The 19,651-nt window shown below is 42.2% G+C and overlaps 1 protein-coding gene across 4 annotated transcripts in view; it reads left to right on the forward strand.

Moving 5' to 3' along the window:
* The window catches only part of ITGB3BP (integrin subunit beta 3 binding protein), a 22,278-nt gene extending 3,483 nt beyond the window's left edge, over positions 1-18,795 (forward strand). For 2 of the 4 annotated variants that reach the window (XM_027883130.1, XM_027883133.1), the window contains exons 2-9: positions 1,805-1,850; positions 4,648-4,786; positions 7,034-7,106; positions 7,999-8,077; positions 8,691-8,784; positions 10,363-10,422; positions 16,513-16,648; positions 17,770-18,795. In XM_027883130.1, the coding sequence (XP_027738931.1) occupies positions 1,805-1,850; positions 4,648-4,786; positions 7,034-7,106; positions 7,999-8,077; positions 8,691-8,784; positions 10,363-10,422; positions 16,513-16,625 (604 nt within the window). In that variant the 3' untranslated portion in view covers positions 16,626-16,648; positions 17,770-18,795. Of the gene's footprint in view, positions 1-1,804; positions 1,851-4,647; positions 4,789-7,033; positions 7,107-7,998; positions 8,078-8,690; positions 8,785-10,362; positions 10,423-16,512; positions 16,649-17,769 lie in introns of all 4 variants that reach the window. The other 2 variants (XM_027883131.1, XM_027883132.1) reach the window with 2 other exon arrangements.
* The last annotated feature ends 856 nt before the right edge of the window (positions 18,796-19,651 follow it).

Genomic DNA, 19,651 nt, shown 5'->3' on the forward strand with positions numbered 1-19,651 from the left:
GCAAATGAGGCTGCTGTGTAGGATGGATTGGGAAACACAAGGAGAGGTTGACTAAAGCTGAAATTGTGTCTTCCAGTGTAATATTCCAGCTCTTTCCAATGTTGTCGTGTTTAGAATGAGGCTCCGTCTTTGCCCCCATAATTTGGGGAGTTGGCAGGGGTTTGGGAGGCCAGCAGAGAGAAATTTGAGCTGCTCTGTTCCTGTCCACAACATTTGACAGACTCCAAAGAACATACCTTTGATCAGTCCACAGCTTTTCCCCCGAGAAATTTTTCTCAATGTTTATAATTTAATGGGATTTTCGTTTAGTTTCTCATTTCTCTTCATCCTACAGCTGTGCTGAGCCCAGATCCTGCATTTTACTTTGGCTTTCAGTCATAAAAACTTCCATCATCGCATGCCTTGGTACAACATGCAAATGCCCTGGCCCCCAGAGCATCCTGTCTATTAATAAATAGGATATTTCCCTGCTGCCACGGGCTGGGAGGTGGAATGGAGTCAGCATTCCCTCAATATGGGTTTCTCTTTAAAAAAGAAATACATTGTAAAGAATTCCATCAAACTGTTACAGCTTTCACTGCCCCTCGGCCAGAATTTCACAGGCTTTTTTAATTTTAATGTCACCTGTTCATTTGGCTTTTTTAAGACAGAACATTCTCTTCCCCTTTTTGTAATGGAGGTGGTTGTAAAACAGTTTTCCTATAAGACCCTTACCTCAGTTACATGTCAAAGATGTGCTTCCATTTCTATTGTCTTTAATTTACAGCAGCATAAATTTAGAAAGGGTATGTTTGGAATGAGGGTATCTTAATTCCTTACAAGGCAAAACATTCTTTTCCAAGATGAAAACTGACCCAAGTGCTTGAAATATGATGTACATTGCAAGTCCTGTTTAATTCAATATAATATATACATTTCTCGGGGACTGTTCTTAAACAGATTTTTTTTTTTGTTCCTTGTTGTTTTATATCGTGCTTTAGACCAAGATTTAGGAACGTGCTTAAAAACTTTCCGTTGTCTGTGGGAAAAATAGTCTTAATTTATGTTGACCTTTCTTTCCTTGGAGCATTTAGCCTGCATTCAATAAAATTTTGATGACTGCTCTTTAGCAGACAGCTGTACCATATAAAGTATTATAAATATTCAGCTTTCCCCTTCCAGTGTTGCCATTAACAGCTGGGCATCCGGTTCAGCAGAGCAGATTTTGCAGAGAGAGCTTGGCATGTTCCTGAATCAGGAGAAGGAAGAAGGGAAGCAAATAGTTTCTTATGGTTTGGGGACCTGTAAAGACATAGAGCATCTGTTCCCCTGTTAAGTCCTAGTCTGGCAGCACTGAATCATGTTAAGAGCTAAAATGATGGGAAAAACTACTTTTTTCACCTTGGCTGTACCTGTGTTTTAAATGGCTTTATGCGTTATTTCCACTAATGGCAAAATCCTTTCCACCCTTTGCTCACAAGGTACGTAAAAGAAAAGGCTGTTGTGGGGTTTTTGGTGTTTATGTCTTGGGGGAAAAGCAAAAATTCAGTGTGATTTTGCTTCAGTGTCTTGATTTTTATCTCTAGGATAAAATGGAGAATCAGGTTTTCTTATGCAAACACTTTATCCTTCTAAACAAACAATGTTCTCAGTACACGGTATTTTAATCAGTCAATAGATTTGCTTTGGATGACATTTGTTTTCTTGTGTGAATGTGAAACACTACACAGGAAACTGTCTTTAAAAATAACAAATTATAGATGTTACTAGAAGAAATCTTTGTGTCCAGATGACCATAAAACTTGCCCATATTTTTCTCTTGCAGAGTTAAGAGAGCATTAAAGTTAGACACTGTCAAAAAAGATGATAATGTAAGTATTTTTTGGTGTATGGAACCATCTGTTTATATATATATATTTTTATTTGCATGTGTTTCTATAGATGTGTATATATATTTATATGTGTGTGCATCTGTGTGCAAAAAATTTCGTGTGTATGAACATGCTGTTTCATTAGAGCTGCATTTATATTGTTACAGAGTGGCTGTTGTCTGGGAAAATCCTGAGGCACAAAATTACTGCTGACAAATATTATAGCGTAAAATTGATAGTATTTCATTTGTCACAGAACTGCCTGGTGTTAAGTAATGTACATCTGCATGAATCACTTGAAAAATATGCACATTGTTATTGCCATCACTATTTACCCAAGAGCTGAATGAGTTAAGATCCTTGGTGAAATAATTTATTAAAAATTAGCTCCATTATCCTGGGGAGCAAATGCTCTGCCCTGTAATTGCACATGGAACAATATGGAATTATGGCAATGCTGGAATCTGCATATCACAAACTGCAAAATTGAAATGAAAACATTAAAGGCATTTCTATGTCGGGGCTGTAATTACCTCCCTCAGCTAATCTGGCAGAATGAAACAATAAAGTACAAACACTGCCATAAATTTCACCACAGTTATCACAATGCAAATAAAATTGTACTGGTGCTATTATTTTTTGTAAAGGCAGCTTCAGCATCCTCCCAGTCCCAGCATGGGGGGACATATGTCAGCTTATTATCTCTCCTACCACGGTGGGTGTTGCTGTAGAGGATTTTGGGAGGATGGCAAGCTGTAAGGGAAGGAAAATTTGGGAAAAGCACAGGGAGAAATAACTGATCAGCAAACGAGCTCCCAGGAAATCTCCACCTCTGGGTCACTGTGAAGAGATTTGCTCCTATGCAGCACATATTTGGAGGCCTTGCCGGTGTTTAGCAAGGTAGAAATTCACAATTTTAAAAATTTTTCTAGGTTGTTTTTTTTTTTTTTTTAAATTTAAACAAAGGTGGCAAAATACCGCAGTGGCACTAAAAAAAATCATTAGCAATTTAATTAGCAGCTTAGTGTACCATTACCCAACTTGTTCTGCTCACAGTGCAGCTGTGACTGTCATTTTGCATCTGTTTCCTGGGCTGGGGTTACATTTTGGTAGGTGAGTGGTCCAGCTGAAATTCCATGGAATTCTTTCTCTGCCTCAAAGCAGATGAGCTAAAAGGAGTTATTTGATGGTTTCCTGCATTCAGCTTCTTGTGAAGCAAAACGCTTAACAAAAGCCCCCCTGAGTGATCAAAACTTTCAGTGGGAGCTCAGTGATGTGGCTTTACATGGATTTTTAGTTCATACAGTGCCTCTAATGACACATCAGAGATTTAAAGTGTGCCAGGATTAAATAACTTTATAGAAAGTAGGAAGGAGCATAAGGTAGTAAACACACTTTATTTGACTGAAGTACCTGTTTCATCTTTGCTGTTTCTACAGCCTATTCCCTATTTTTCAGGAGTCCCTCGTTCCACCTCCTGGCCAAAATACCTATGAACTAAAGATCAGAAATGAGTATTTTTAGATTTTGGAATGTTTGCATGACATCATTAAAAAAATTGCATAACTGGACTAAAACTCTTCTTCCTGGAGAGAAATCCTTACTGCCAAATAAATGCTGTCCCTGTAAGAACAACAGTAACTTTCTCCAGGTAGTTGCTCAGATATTGGATATGCTTATCCATATCCAGAGGTGGCTGCTGTTCAAGCAGGGAAAATATCCTGAAACTCTGAGCAGACTGGAGATTTGTTGACATGTAATATTTCATTTAAAGATCATTGGAAACATTTCTTTAACCTGCTTGAATGTTGCAAAACAGTGGCAACTGAGGATTTCCATCGGGTGTTGTGTCAGTTCTAGAAGAGAGGAGTGTAAATTTCTGATGGGAAATTATTTAGGGTATTTGGGACTAAAACAAGAACAGAGGTAAGTGGGCAGCAAATTAAACATTTTAAAATATGGTGTGAGTCATATTACTAATGGTCAATACCAGCACTGCCATTAGACACATTGAAATCCTAAGCCAGACACAAAATTCGGGGTTTAAGGAACTTACTTTGGATTTTTTAAATGAACATTCATGTAGAAAATCATTAGGAATAACTATCTTTTGATACAATCAAAATCTAAAAATAGTTGCTTATAGTTCTTATGCGTCTTAAATTCTCAACACTGTAGGAAAAATAATGTGAGGTTTAGGCTGCTTTAAAAAAACCCAAACTAGCCAACCAGGTGATACCTAAATCTCTGGAGGGAGCCCCCGGTGGTCCAGGGGAAAATTCACTGCACTGTCACTGCAGAGACCCGGGTTCGATTCCCGGTCGGGGCCCCTCCCCGGGCAGATGGAGCTCGTTAGCCCGTAAGGCAATCCATCTACGTCCTGAGGACCTCGCTGCCACCGGCAGATGAACCTCAGGATTAAAGGGTGGGCTCAGTTCCGCGCACACTGTGTCTCACCTAAAAAAAAAAAATCCAATGCGCAGGCTGGAAGGTGGAAAGACCTTCCCCGGTTCTTCGTTCGCGAAGAGACTGGCCATTAAATCTCTGGAAAACACAGACTTTCTTTATGGAAAAAAGAGCTTTTAGTTTTTCAGAGTAAAACTAATATTAACGAGGAGTGATAGAGCAGCTTGGTGGGCACAAGGTCAACCCACCACAACATACAACATGGGCTTCCGATGTAAGGGAGTACCTAAAGTTATGAATTACTGAGGAGAACCCCTTGCCAGATGGTAAATGTTCAGAGATTTTATCAGTATTAACTGGGATTTTTTGTGTGTGTTTTGCTGCCTTTCAGCCATCTGATGCAACACCTCAGAAGGTCAAAAAGAAGAATCTGAATTCTTACTCCCCAATGACAGGAACACGCCAGATGAGTCCCTTTTCATCCCCTGTCAGCCACAAGGAACAAAATCCCGGGAATGCCCCAGCTAAAGGTTAGTTGAACATTCCCTCTTTCTTAATACAGCATTTTCCTGGTTATTGGCTTGATTTAGTAACTTGTCTCTCATGTGCTATGTTTGTTTCCTTTTTCAACTACAAAATTTTTCACCTCTTTTAGAAGAGCTGATGTTGCCTTTTAAAGCTTGAATCTTTTTGGCCTAAATCTTGGGGGTGTTTAAGAAACGACTTGTTTATGAGACAAGTTTTTCTTTCTGTAGCTCAGTATTAGAAATGTTTGGCTTTGACTCAGTAAAAAAAACTTCCACACTGGCATTTTTTGTCAACAATTCCATTAATTCCCCTGGTTTGGCGTGTTAGCAAAGTCCTTTTTTATTTTGTGTATTTTTTGACAATTATTTTTCATGGTCAGGCACTTCAATGCAATTTTTAATGAACATAACACTGAGTGTCATTAACTCTCAGAAAATACCTAATTTTTTTTATAGCTATATTATTGGCAGTTCCGTGTAGGATTTACATGCACTCAGTTACTCAGTCACAGTTTTTGGTGCAAACTCCGAGTGCTCAGGGAGTGGATTCTCAGTGCCTGACCTGCCTTTATGTCTCTGTAGGTTGTGGGGGTGATCTCCTCAAGTGTCAGGGAACCACAGGGAAGGAGTGATTGTGTGTCTCAACCACTTGTGGGCACCTCATTTATTGAAAGGACCTGTATTTTAGAACAGTCTTAACTTCCACAAAACTGCAGATATATCAGCTGATATATCAGTGTTTTATTTTGTGGCCTTTTAGGAACTGTGTTGGGATTTGCGGTGCCAGGCCTGGATTGTGTCTGGGATCAAGGGAGTAATCTGATTTCTCTGACAGAGATTTCTCTGTCAGTCTCTGCTTTCATCAGCAGAAAGGAATTTTGGGGTTTGAATGCTGTAACTTCCGTATCAGGATTTGGTGGTAATTGGTGGTAAATATGGATCTCTTCAGCCTGTACAAAGAAACCTTTCCACGAGAAGAGTTGCCAGTAGTTGTTCTCCTCACCTTTGCAAAAGCTTTTAAAATTGTATATAATGACAGCAGTTAAAATTAAAAATCTGTAGCTCTTTTGATATGTTCTCTTGAATATCCCTACGTTGGTAATTACCTGCTTTAATGAACTCTTCATTTTCATGACAACACACAAATGTTTAAATTACTACAACTTTTAAAACTTGCCCAGCCTCTCTGCACTTGAATTACATGCCTTATCTCTCAGGTGAAAATAGAAAGGGGAAAAAATGTCGTGAATTAAAATGTATATTAGGATGTCAGTGGGAAAGGTGAACGTGTATTTCCATGCTGGTATTAAGGATGGACATAGGGGAACATTCCTTTTGCCTATAAAAAGCCTGGTCACATGAGCAGAGCTGACATTTAGATGGATAATTACTCAGTAATGTAGCACTAACCAGCTCTCTTTTTCCTGTGTTCACATAGCTACAAAATGGTGTTATTTAATTATTAAATCACAGGTTTCAGGGTGTCCTTTTAAACCCACAGTTTCTGTTTTCCTTCTAAAAAAACACTTTTGTTTTAAGAGCTGTGGTGCTTTAATAGATTCTGGATATCACCTTTGAGGTGTTACATATAATCAATACTCTGTTTTTCTGTGACCATTGTGTAAGAAAACAACAGAACAAAAATGATTACAAAATTAAGTTCAAGTTCTATTGACTACTCAGATTTAAAATTAAATCTTTGAGGGTCTTAACCTTCAGCTGCTTAAACTTGTACAGCACTTTGTCCTTCTGAGATATTTCTAAATGTTTTACAAAATATTAAAATTAAAAGTTAACTCATCCTCGAGTGCTGATATTTGTGTGTAATAATTTAGATTTAATAAGAAATCGAAGTGTTTAATGTTTAGTGTGGCCTCCCTTTTTCAGTCTGATATCAGGAAGGAGATTTATTACAGAGAGATGTGAAAAGCACCTCATTCCACAGGGTGGGATCTGGGATTGCCAGAATTATCCCAACTTCCAGTTATTAATATTCTAATCCCAAGGTTTCCAGGAATATGAATGTAAAGTGAGTTGATGAGAGCTCAAATTACAAAAGTGTAAATTGCAGTGAATTCAGGGTGGCTCATTCAGGGGATCTGTCCTGCTTTCCAAGTGAGTTTGGGGTATTTTTCTCTTCCTAAAAGATCATTCTAAAATCAAGGTTCACAGTAACACCTTCACGTGCTTCAAATAGAAAATACCTCATTTTTATCTTTATTGTTTCTTTTCTGCCTTGTGAACTCCGAGGAGAAGGAAGAGAGCAGAGCAATTCCGACTGCGGATTATCCAGGAGAGGGCAGCCTCTAACAGAGCAGGATGGGTGAGTGCATCCCTTGTGTTCACTTTGTTGTGGGGGCAGTGATTTCTATTTACTATTTCACATGGAACTCAGTTAATAGCCATTATTTTTAATGCTTCTGATTGCACAGGATGGGATATTCGACGGCACTGAATGGCTGTAGGTGTAAATTAATGCAAAAGCTTTTACAATTCTGGTCTTTTCTGCCGCAATCTTATTTTAAGGTGTAAATTTCCTGACATTGATGAACTTTGGGCAATGCTCAGTTAGTAAAGCACTTCAGTAAATGTCTCAGGTGAGGTGTCTGATGGGCTGTTTTCCTACTCAGGCATTATTGTTCAACTAAATGTCAGCTTTGAGGTTGTAGCTCCTCCTTTTGAACTCTCCATTTGTCTGTTGGGCTTTTTCCTGGGAATGGATATTTCCCCCACCCTGAGCTTGAAATTCCTTCCTTGTAGGACGGTGTTTTCTGAGTGATGGGGTTTGAAATGTAGTTTCCTACATTTCCACACTGTAGCTCTGTTCCTAAATTTGAGGGTTTTTATAAGGATAATTCTCCCTCCCTTCTGGGAAAGGAAACAGTAAATAGATTATTTGATTTGCATCTTTAAATGGTTCAAAGAGAAAATACCTTAAAACTGTCATGGCAGGAATTTTTTTAATGTGCAAATCCTGAAGAAAATCCTCTGATACTGCTGAACCCGAGTTCCTATCCTTAAAATTAGGAAATAAGGATTTTTGGCAGTTGGGATGTGAATCCCAACCAAAGGCAGGTTGGTTTTGGTGCTGCAGGACACTGAGCTGGATCCATCCTGATTATGCTGGGAAGAAGCTCTGGGAAACATTGCAAACATGGAATTTCAGTGAGTGCTGATGAGAGTAATTGGAATTGTTTTACCTTTTCTGCATGCAGGTTCCTGAAGCTGCAGTCCCAAGTGAGAAGTTCATTGGCCAAAATTCTGAAAATAAGAGCAAATCTCACAAGCCTCCAGGTCTGCTTTACACTGATTTTTTTTTTTATCTGCTTTTAGTACAGGATTTGAAATCAAAATTAAAATGTTATATGCAGCATTTAAATTTTAGGGAAGCAAATAAAAGACTTGAAGCCAGGCAGGTTTGATTTGGAAATCCAGAAAATGCAAAAAACCTCAGAACTTAGAATAATTTCTTAATTTAATTTAAAAAATTTCTTAAACTAGAAGTTGCTTTTCCAAGTCCACCATTTTTATTTTGTATCACTCCTCATTTTGTTCACAAATAAGAACATATGTCATTCTCAACTGTTATTTGTAACTTGAAATATGTATTATTACTTAGATTTTTGTGTCCTTAAAGATGAAACATCCCTTTGTGATGAAGTGATTGTACTGTTTAATTTACCTCTTATCTGTCATCATTTAATAGTTTGTTTAATACATGTTAAAATGCAAATCACTCCTCTATTTTATTCCCATTTTGTTTCATTTATTTTCTATTTTAATTGAAGTGTTTATTTATGAGTGATTTCCAAAAGTTCCTTCTTTTGGGTGTTTCTGCTAAGTTGCAGGCAATTAGTAGATAGTTTGGGAATGGGATTTAGCGGTGTCTTTAATTGTTGTTTTCCAGGCTTTGGAGGGCAGCAGAGAGCTGGAAAACATCCTCGGTGTCTCAGACTCCTCTCGTCCCCTGAGTGCTGAAGTGCAGAAAACCCAAACACTGCGTAAGGAGGGTTTGCAATCTATTGATGGCCTTTTATCCATTGAACAAGGACCACTCCGGAGGGTTCCTGGACTGTCACAGCCCAGGACTCTGTTTTGGTCAAGGAAAACGCACTTTAAATGTCCCCGTGCATCCAACAGGGACATAAAAGCCAGGCATTGCCATGTCCTGCTCTTCCAGCACAATGGGGAGGGAAAACTTGGAAGAGCAACACCTTTTATCATGTAAATAGTGAGATACTTAGTGGGTGCTTAGCTGGGAATTAGGATAAACGTTTGCACTTGGATTGCTTTGCCTTTCTTCTCTCCTTCCGAGGAAGTTGGTTTGTTTGTTTGCCTGCCAGGAGGATTAGGCTGAATATAAATTTCCAGGCTTTAAAAATCGCTATTCATGTGTCTTTAAATGATGGACATTCCAGGTGCTTACTGTGTTGGGATAAGGGCACTTTTCAGATGGCACATCAGGAATACTTTGCCAATGGAACCCGGAAAGCTGAAGCTTTTCACTTACGTGTGTTCCTTTTAAGGAAACTCTTTATCCTTCCTCCAAGTCAGAGGTTCTGAAGTTCATTCCTCCTGCTCTTCCCAACCAGAAGGGGAAATAGTCTAATGAAAAAACAAAACAAAACAAACAAAAAAACCAAAACAAACAAACGAACACATGGATATTTACAGGAAAAAAACAGAGATACTGGCTTTCAGGGATAAGGAATCAGGGTCTCCTTTTCCAGGTCATTTACACTGTTCTTGGAGACCTCCCATGCCAAGCTCATACAGCTTCCAGCTGAGCAGGGAGTCTGAGCAGTTCCTGGATACAGCCAGTCCCTGTGTCCACTCTCCAGGCAAACATGCAAAGCTGATAAATAGTTTCTTAACCTGCAGCAAAGGTGGGATTTTGCCAATAGATATCACTCGATGACCTGCTCTGTTCTCTGCCAGGTGTAAAAACACTGGAACCAGCTATAGGGAGCCAAAACCTGGAACTGCTAAGTTTGCAGTTGGAAGCAGGTGGACAGCAAAGCCACAGGTGCTAGAGAATTTTTCTTCCCAGAGCATTGGAATTAATGCACACAATTCCAGCAGTGCTGTTGTTTAAATTACCATTTCTTTCCTGACTTGTATTCCAAACCTTTTCCTTTTGCATGTGTATACGCTGCACTGCTCCCACTGTAATGCCAGAGCCTTTCTTATACAGCAGGAAGTTCCTGGAAATAGTGTGTGTTGCCATTCCCTGCTCTGGATAGGACAGTCCAACAGCCCAGAGGACAGCTCAGACCTACTGCTGACATTCCCTGTCATGTTCACTCTTTCTGTCAGCTCCTTGGGCAGGAATCCTCTTTTCCCCCATCTCTGAATTAGGAACAAAGCACCATGTCAGGAAAGAACGGGAACACAATGTGGTAGGAGGCTGAAAGCACAACTTGTCAAAATTATCTGAATTTTGAAAACTTTTTGTTAATATTTTAAAGCACAGTTACATAGGTAAGGGCTCTTTTCCTTGAAATGCATTGAAAGTGAAAAAGGCAGCAGAGGGATCATTTCCTTTGAAATCTCTGATTTCGGATTTATTTCTTCACTAGTGAGTCAAGCAGAAGAGCTGCAGCTGTTGAAAGCAAACCATGGAAAACTCCCTGCCCCAGGTGAGAAACTCCCTATAACTCCTGTGCCACACGTGTTTGGATTCCTTTTGGTTGATTCCTGCTTAGCTCTTTCCACTTGCAAAAGGTTGGGTAACATGGAGTTATGAGAATTATGAGAATCAAATGTGTTTCCTCTGAAAATTTCAGCTACACAAATTCAATGTTTTCTGCTGTTTTCATTGTATTGGGTGTTTCTCCATCAAACTGTGGAAGGAGAAGAAACCCTCAGTGGTCCAGAAACAAGTGCAGTCAGTCCTGGAGTCTTTATACACCTTTTATGTATCCCAGTTATCCTTGTTCTTCCCCATCCTCCTCCCTCCTGCTGCCTTTTCAGCAACAAACAGTCTTGCAGCCCAACCTTTTTCCCCCTGTACATACTGGGGGGGATTTCCACGCTCCAGAGGACTCTGAAATCCCAGCTCCTGGGTTTCTCCACAGACGAGTGCTGTGAAACTGTTTGAAATTGGTAGCATTTAATACCAGGTGGCCACTTTGGAGCCTTGGCAGGAAGGAAGGGATTGGGGTTTTATTTCACATGCAGTAAAATCAGCAAGTCCCCACTGATATTGTGATATTTCTGTTCTCTTCACACACTCTCTTTGTAAATAGAGCAAAATCAGAATTAAAAGCAGTGATGGCATCTCTGCTGCTTCTTTTGTTTGGATCTGCTCAGGCCTAAATTCCCTCTCAAAGGAAAGCAAATCGCTTAAACTTGGGCTTCCTGGGCTCCAGCAGATTATCTCCAAATTTGAAGGAGTGCCAACCCTTTGGAAGGAGTGTGGCTCATTTGTGCAATCTGCTCTTTCTGATTTACAGCTCCCTGTGTCCTCCTGTTCCAGTTATCCCAGTGATGGGACTGCCATGGGCCAGTGCAGATTTAAACACTCACTGCCTCCTTTGTGCTCTGCTCTTTAATACACATTTCTAGTTCCATCTTTGCTCTGAAAATCAGCCCCTAACGCCAAACACACCCCCAGTCTTGTTAGAGGAGAAATACTTTATGAAAGTGGGGTGGAAAATAGAATTCTGAGTTTAAGTTGACCAATTTTGATGTAGTTTCAGTGTCAGTTTTGTTTTAACAAAGAATAAATTCAGTTTTGCAGTCTTGAAAACGGAGTTGTAGGAGAGGCAGAGAAGGGTGGGATCAAAGGAAAGCATTTGGAGATGTTTTCCTTTGCCTTTTAGTTTTGGATGTGGTTTTCTCAGAATTATTTTTAATTAGTTATGGCAAGGCTGCGACCTTATGACTGTTCAGTGGGTTGGTACCCAGGGAATGTCACATTGTCATCACATGGTGAGGCATGAAATTTATTTACTTTACATAAACAACCTCTTCTTAAAACAACTCCATCCAGAACATTCCTGGCTCAATGGGCAGCCTTGTGTGGAGCTCAGTTTATCATTTTGGGTGACCAGCAGGAAAAAAGAGTGGCATTGTCTGGCCATGACTGGAATTTACAGTAAACAAAATGTTTTGGAATAGAAAGTAAGCAAATTGTAGAACAACTGCCAAGAGATGAAATGGAGTCGGTGTGTCCCGGTCCCAGCCGTGCCCTGTGTGTGCTGGGAACGGCTGTGGAGGTTGGGCTGTGCATATTTGAAAGGAAAGTTCAATAAACTGGGAGATTCCAGGAGTGAAGAGATGATTCCAAACAGGAAAGCTACTTTGGTTGGTTGTTACAAGCTACACTAATACTTTGCTTCCCAAAAGCAGTGACATAAATCCTATCTGTGACTCTATGTGCTGCCCATGTGGGAAACAGGGCAATGTTAGAGCAGATCAAATCTTGCAGTGGTGGGGAAAACTGTTTCCAGGCACAGTGAAATCCAAAATACTTCTTTCCATGGGGTGGTTCATCCTGCCCAGCTCAGGGGGAAATACAGTCACCCCCCAAGTTTAGTTCTAAACATTCCCAGCTTCCATTTTGGTTTTAATGTAAATGACTGACTTGTGCACTCTTGGATCAGTAGTGGGGGCTTTCCAAGAGACTGGACCAGGATCGACTGGTAAAAATGCAATATTCCACTATTTATCCCAGTTCATGTCAGTTTGAGTTAGGACTGAACCCCTTGGGTCTGCTCTGCTGGTGGGTTGAAGGCAGTGAGGGTAAATTCCATTTACAATTTATTTTTACATCATTCTCACATAAAGTAAAACAAATTCGTTGCACTTCATGCATACGTGGGGTCTGTCCCACCTATCCTTCCTCCTTTGGGATCTCATGGGGAAAAGGGGAGGTGAATTTTTCTCACTGTAAAACCTTAAGCTAAAAAACATGTTTATTTTTCTCAGCCCAACTTTGGACTCACTTGCAGGGAAGAAATGTCATTATCCCTTTGCTGGGAAAAGTCAGTCTTGGGAACTTACGTGATCGGGTTGGTTCACAACTAAATTGATTCAGAAACTTGAGCTTCTTTCCAGTGTTCAGATTGGGATTCAGATGCACAGCAGCTCTAAAAGGAACAAAGACAATGCTGAAGGATTTGTTTTCAAACAGATCATTAGATGGAGATTCAGAGGTCGTGTTTGAAACATTGTTACTCAATTCTTGGGCCAGGTTGGGTGTTATGCTCTCATCTAAATGTCTGCCCTGAGTTCACCTCCCTGGTGGTGCCCTCAGTTCTCCTGACTGCAGATCCAGCCAGGAGACGTTGCCCTCTTGGCCTGATCAGAAAGGTTCTGAAACTAAAATAGGAATTGAATTAAAAAGTAACATTTTCTGAAAAAAATACACTCTAAAAGCCTGATGTTCAACCGAGTTCAGCGAGCCCAGCCCCAGCCAGCCTGTGTAGGCAGAGATTAGAGAGAGGCTCAGCACACATTCCAACTGGGAGATGATTCCTGGGAGCTGAAACCCTTGGAGTGTTGTGTCCTGTGTCTCTGGGTTCTCAGCTCCAGCATCTGGTTTAGTCTGGGACCAAGCAAGTCCCTCCCAGTCTAGAAAGGTAACAAAACCCACTCACCCAGTCCCCAAAATCTGCAGTGCCAGCGCTTTTCCTGGGACAAGGAGTGTTGTCCCGGCAGAGGAGCTGGGGTGAGGTTTCCACTGCTCCTTCCCAGCAGGACTTGGGGCTGTTGGGTGCGCTCACTCCATCAGAGGCCATATTTTAGAGTCCAGCCCGAGGTTTGAGGAGTCTCTCTGGGTGTGAGGAGGAGCTTTGGGCTGGAAGGAAGGAGCAGGTTCCAGAGCTGCAGTGATGGAACACCCTGTGCTATGCAGATAAAATATTAAGCCATTACCTGCTGTGGCAGACCCAGAAATGCACGTGAGACATATGAGTGTGGCACACCCAGAACTGTCACCCTGCATTTCAGATTTGGGTGGCAGCCCCATTTATTCACAGATTTCCCGCTCATATTTACTCTCTATTTTCCTATTTACCTTTTTAGAGACACAACAGCTATTAATTTTTAATTCTAGTGGATCTAGTTGAGAGTATTAAGCTTAATGAAAAATTCAGAAGAATTGTAGTTCTTCCAACAGCTACATGTAGCAACTCCTCCACGACAATAAATACTGCTTTGTCCCATGAATATAATTATTTTAAGTAAAAAAGAAAAGAAACATTAGTTTGGACTCACTTAGTAGCAATTATATGTTTAAGAGGTGTAAATAACTTGCCATCCAGACATTACAAATATCCAGGTGCTCTGTATGTGCTGATGACAACAAAATTGAAAAGAAAGACTGTAATAATTCTGACTGGTTTTCTCTGCAGAAGATATTGATTATTTGTGTGTGGTGAGAGATTTGGAAAATTCAATTAAAGGAGTTGTGCAAAGGTTTCATAAATTTCCCGGGTACAGCGTGTACACAGACATTGCTGCCTATTAAATCAATGCAGCACTTCACAATATATTTTCTTTGAAACATAAAAATAAATAACATTTAAACAGTTCTGCTTACTACAGAAACAAATTTTATTTTCTGTGAAGCATTTAGTCATGTGCTATCACTGACTCATACACATTTGCCAGCTGTAACAAATTTTATAGACGTTTTCTCCAGAGACAGAGCTCATATACTATGAATTTTTAAATGAGCAAATGGTGAAGAAGGGATGTCAGCAATATAAAAATTGATCAGTTAAAAGATAAAAGCATAAGTAAAGAGATTTGTATGGTAGTCTTAATAGGTTTTATTAAATAAAAATACTATAAAAAGACAGTAATGAATAGACTGAAGGTTTTAACTGTGGTTGAGGTGGAGAAAAATTATTCTGGCACATTTAGTAGAAGATTGGTTTTATATCACCCGACAGGTGAACATTTTTTTTCTCTCTGCTTTTTAGATCTGTAAATGTTTTAGAGCAGTCAAACTTGGGGAAGAGTGGCAGGGGAACTAGGAAGGGGAAGGAAACTTGGGAAGATCCAGCCCTTTTAATGCTCCTATGGGCTGGGAGATGCCACGTCCAAGGGCAGTGAGGGCTCTGCCAACCCTGCAGGAATCACCCTGGGGTGATTCCAGCTCCTGCCTTATCCTGGGAACCCTAAAATTGGAGCTGAGGAGAGGAACAAGCTGGGCCTGCACCAGCCACCTCTTCTACTGCAGCCCAGGTGCCTTCTGGTCCCCTCCACATGTCCTTTGTCCAGCTCCTCTGCTCTCATCCATCCTCACCCAGGAGTTGTGTGAGTGCTCTCTTTGGGTTTATGTGGTTTAACTCAGAAGCTCTGCATGGAAAGATACCGAGAGAGAGAAGGGGCTCGGGGGGTTGTCTGTGTTGTTGGGGTTTTTAAGAACAGCTCACTGTGAGGTGAGGCAGAGGTAGATGGATTTTGGGAAGGAATTCTCCTCTGTAGGGTGATGAGGCCCTGCCACAGGTTGCCCAGAGAGGCTGTGGCTGCCCCATCCCTGGAAGTGTCCAAGGCCAGGTTGGATGGGGCTTGGAGCAAGCTGGGATAGTGGAAGGTGTCCCTGCCCATGGCAGGGGGTGGGACTGGGTGGGCTTTAATGTCCCTCCCAACCCATTCTGGGGTTCTGTGTTTGAAAAGCTGAGTTCAAGATGTTTTATGTGAATCTGGGCAGTATTTTTTAGAACAGTTCAGCATGGTGGCTGTGGCATGTTTGGGTTCTCCACGTGCTGCACAGTCCAAATGCTGCAATCAGTGATTGAAGGGAAATCAGATCCATAAAGACTGAGTTAGGAATTGCATTTAGGACAAGTAAACCAGCTCATAATTAAATCTGTCATTTTTTCAGTTCCTTGTCATGCAACACTGGACAGGTTCCTGTTGGAAGCAATTGTGGTGTGGTTTTGTTGATGATTTGGGTAAACAGGAGGTGGCTGTCAGGAATAATGCTGGAAGAAGGACCTGAGGCCAGGTTGGATTGGATGCCTTTTTGTGGCATGTGAGACCTGGCTTAGGACAGAGCCTGGGCTTGGTCTGGGTCAGGGGTTTGGTGCCCCTCCCCAGCTGGGTTTCTGTTCTCTGTAAGCTGCTCTAAACACCTGCCTGTTCTTCCTGGGGTGTTTATTACAGTTCTGAATTCTCTCCTCACCCGTGGTGGTGGTGGAATCAAACTCCTCATGACACTCAGGGTCCTGGGGGCAGAGCTGCTCATCTGCTGCAGGACCATTTGGCACTCAGATGCACCTGCTTCCAGCCCCTTTCCATGCATGTTCTCATTCCCTGAGTTCCTTTCTGCCCTTGCACTCTTCTCCTCTCCTTCTCCCAGCCACCTGCTCTGCCCTCATCCTGCCAGCCCTCCCCAGCTGGGGGGCTCAGGTGCAGGGGCCTCCAGGGATGGTGGTTCCTCTTGTGCAGTCCTTGATTGGGTTCTGCTGAATATGGTCCTGATCCATTTTTATTTATTCTTATTATTAATAGCAAAAAGGAAGCTCCAGCTTCTAACACTTGGAGCACCTTCTGTTCTGCTTTGGTAATGTAACACTTGCACATCCTCTCACAAGGACAAGCTCTGAAATTACTGCTGAGACCCCATAACTGAGACTCCAAGGAAAAGGGCTTCTGGGTTGTAACCACTGCAGCAACTTATTTAGCTTGGGTTTGGGGGGGGATTGTCACAGATTCTGCCATGACCCCCTTGTTTAACACACATTATGTTTATATTTGTTCTCCCTCCTCAGGGTACATCCAGACTGTTGGGACCACTGAGTTCCTGAAGTCGCTCCTGGAACAAAGCAAGGAGCCCCTGGGGCTGCTCCCTGCCCTCTCCAGCACCCAGGCACTGGCACAGTGACCAGGGCCATGACCAGGACACAGGTACTTGTTGTAAAGCATTTGCAGAAGGCTCTGGGATGACCTGCAGGCACCGCTTAGGACCCCAAAGGGATCAGTTTGTTCCTCCTTTGGCTCCTTGTCCTTGTGTTGAGAGGGAAAAGCCCAGGTAGTGACTGACTTTGTCTGTCATCATGTGATATCTGAGCAGGAGAAAACTGGTTTCATGGAGTCTCTAAAGATGAGAATACCCACAGATGATGTCAGTTCCTGAGCAGTGTGAGAACACCCCTCTTTGGGAAGCTGAAGTGTAATTCCTGTACCAGGAACATGGAAGCTGGGTATGGCCACAGGGCAGGCTGAGCTCACACACCTGCATTTTGCTGCTCAGTGAAGGTTCAGTTTTACTTGTAATCAGCCGTAAGTAACCGGGTAGCAAAAAGCCTTTTAAATCCTGCTTGGCCACAATCTAACACTCCCTTGCTGCTTCCTGGCTGCTTATGCCAGTCTTCTACTCCTTCTAAGCCAGTTCCCGCTCCCAAGGCAGCATCTTTGAGGGATGGCATCCCCAGCCCAGGAGAGCAGAGTCAGCATCCTCCTTTTTTCCATTCAGCATCATTCCTGAGTGCTGCAGATGCAGAGTGGCCTTTCCATGGTACAGTAACACATTAAGTCTTACACTGGGTTATCAGCTCATAGTAGAGTTGTGCTGGCACTCCAAGGCTTCAGTTCACAGCTGGCTCAAAGCACTCAGGTCTGCTGTGAGTTTATGTCAATGGACAACAGAGCATAGTCAATAAGTATTTGCATATGGCTGTGCAGCTCATGCCCAAAAAATGACAATTTCCTGGTTCTCTTTATCCCTTCGTGACCAGCACTGTAAAGCCCTTTGTTATTGCTTAAAAAAACACAATTGTGGTGGCTAAATGATCTTTTAGCAATTAGTCCTCCACTTTTTCTACAGAATGTCCTTAAAGCATCCTAAAATGTTCCTGCAGTCCAGGGCAGAGCAGCTGCTGCTCTGCATTGCGTGGGGTTGTGTGTGTTGTGTATCCCCCACAGCGAGGTTTGTCCTGGCCATCACACAGCCCTGAAACTCCAGGCACATCCCCCAAGTGATGATGCTGCTGTCTAATTGCTATTTATTTTTTATCATGTCCCCACAGGCATTATGTGAAAAATGCATTCCACATCACCCCAAACTTCTACATCTGCTGGACTGGACTTAAAAGGAGTGAAGAACTGAGTGTAAACCAATCTGCCCCCAGCCCCGGTGCGGGAGCGGCGCTGGCCAGGCAGGTGCAGTCACATAACATTCCTGGCATCCATTTAAACTGAACAGTGTGCACAACACATCATCCCAATGGAAATAATCCACCGTGCTGGGAGCTGCGGCTGCCTGGGAAATGAACTGTAGGTTCTGCAGGTTCTGTTCTAGCACGGGTTGGGCTCTAAAGCCAGAGGAAGGTTTGCAGTGCAAGGAATTATTCCGTGTTTCAGCTGCTGACAAACACTTTCCCTGCTGGTGCTGCCACACCTGGGGATGTTTGTCATCCACAGCCAGGTTTCCTCCAAAGCTTCAAACCCAGCATTAACACACAGGCTCTGGGAACATTTGGTTTTTAGGTCAACATTTTAGTTTAGTTTTGGTATTTAATGATGTAAGAGCAGAGTTGTTTTATATAAACCAGTTGCTTCTCTTTTTCCATCCCTTCAGCCTAGGGAATTCCCCATAACACAAATCCTTGCATTAGGTTGGAAAAGTACAGTACAATGATTTTTACTTTTCTAAGTTCATCATAAACACCCAGTTGAATGTCCTTTCTACTCCTGCAAAGTCCTGCTCCTCAAACTGATTTGTACAACTAAAACTCTGAGCACCAAAATGATGAATGTGTTCCACACGCTCAAGCTTTGGGAGTTTTTAGTTAATAAAAATGTTTTGGCACCTCACTACCTGTGCAGTCCAACTGGGAAAAACACAGTAAGTGGTAGAAGGAAACTGGGACAGTTTCTCTCCCTTCCACACCAGTGCCTGTCAGGCTCTCAGTGCTGTGGGTTGTTGGGTCTAAGGGGCACCAGCTCATTGCCCTGTAGCATGGGGGGAGATACGGAACCAGCCAGAGTTTATGTAACCTGACTGTAACCTCTGGGGCTGGAAATTAAATAATTATTGATCTGAGAAGAGCCTGGAACTGACTGTGCTGGTCTAAATCAAGCTGTTCTGGGCAGTCTTGGGAGAACCACATAAAACTTGTACAGGAAATAGCAGTGAAGGTGATGATGGGCAATGAGTTACAGCATAACTTACACCGTGGCAATTACTAAATCTGGTATTTAGTCAGTTTTAGGGAAATAAAGCTGTACACAAAGACTGTGCTGCACATGCCCCCTCAGATGCCTCAGCTATTTAGGCAGTTACTGTGGCTGTGACCTCCTGCTGTACCAGCTCCTGCCTCTGAAACAGCTGGGGCTGTTAAGAACCATTTCCAGTTCCACACAAGGTGGATCGGGTGACTCTCACTTTATCACCCCCCGAGGCCACCTCAAGGACAAAGAAAAGGGATACACTCAAAACTAATGTTTGGCTATGGGGGGAAGGACAGACCTGGGCTCCTGCTGGACACACAGACCAGGCTCATTAGACCCTGAACTGCTTCTGCTTCCCTCCACCTTCATTTTCCTTGGCACCTTAGAGACCTTCTCCAAGGCTTTCCCCCAGCCCTGCCTGGGGGGAACATGGTGGTTTTGGGATTTTACAGACTCTGGAGACAAAGATTCTATTTTTGTGTCCTGATACACATCAATGCCACCCGGCCTACACTTCCAAAAAGAAAGGCTGTGCTGTGAGTTACAGTCACCCCCACAGAAAATTCTGAATACTTGTGAAAATATTGAAGTTTGTTGGTTTGTAGGAATTTGCTGAACTGTGCTCACCCCCCATATCCTCAGTTACTACTCCAGAGCACCGTTTCCACATTGCTGGAGCTGCCAGCAGCACAGTGTTGGCTCTGGGTACTTTTTCCACAACAAATAAGGCTGGAAAAA

The sequence above is a fragment of the Empidonax traillii genome, unplaced genomic scaffold (assembly GCF_003031625.1).
Source record: "Empidonax traillii isolate 1590-97213 ecotype Southwest subspecies unplaced genomic scaffold, ASM303162v1 scaffold118:size1038473, whole genome shotgun sequence".
NCBI lineage: Eukaryota > Metazoa > Chordata > Aves > Passeriformes > Tyrannidae > Empidonax > Empidonax traillii.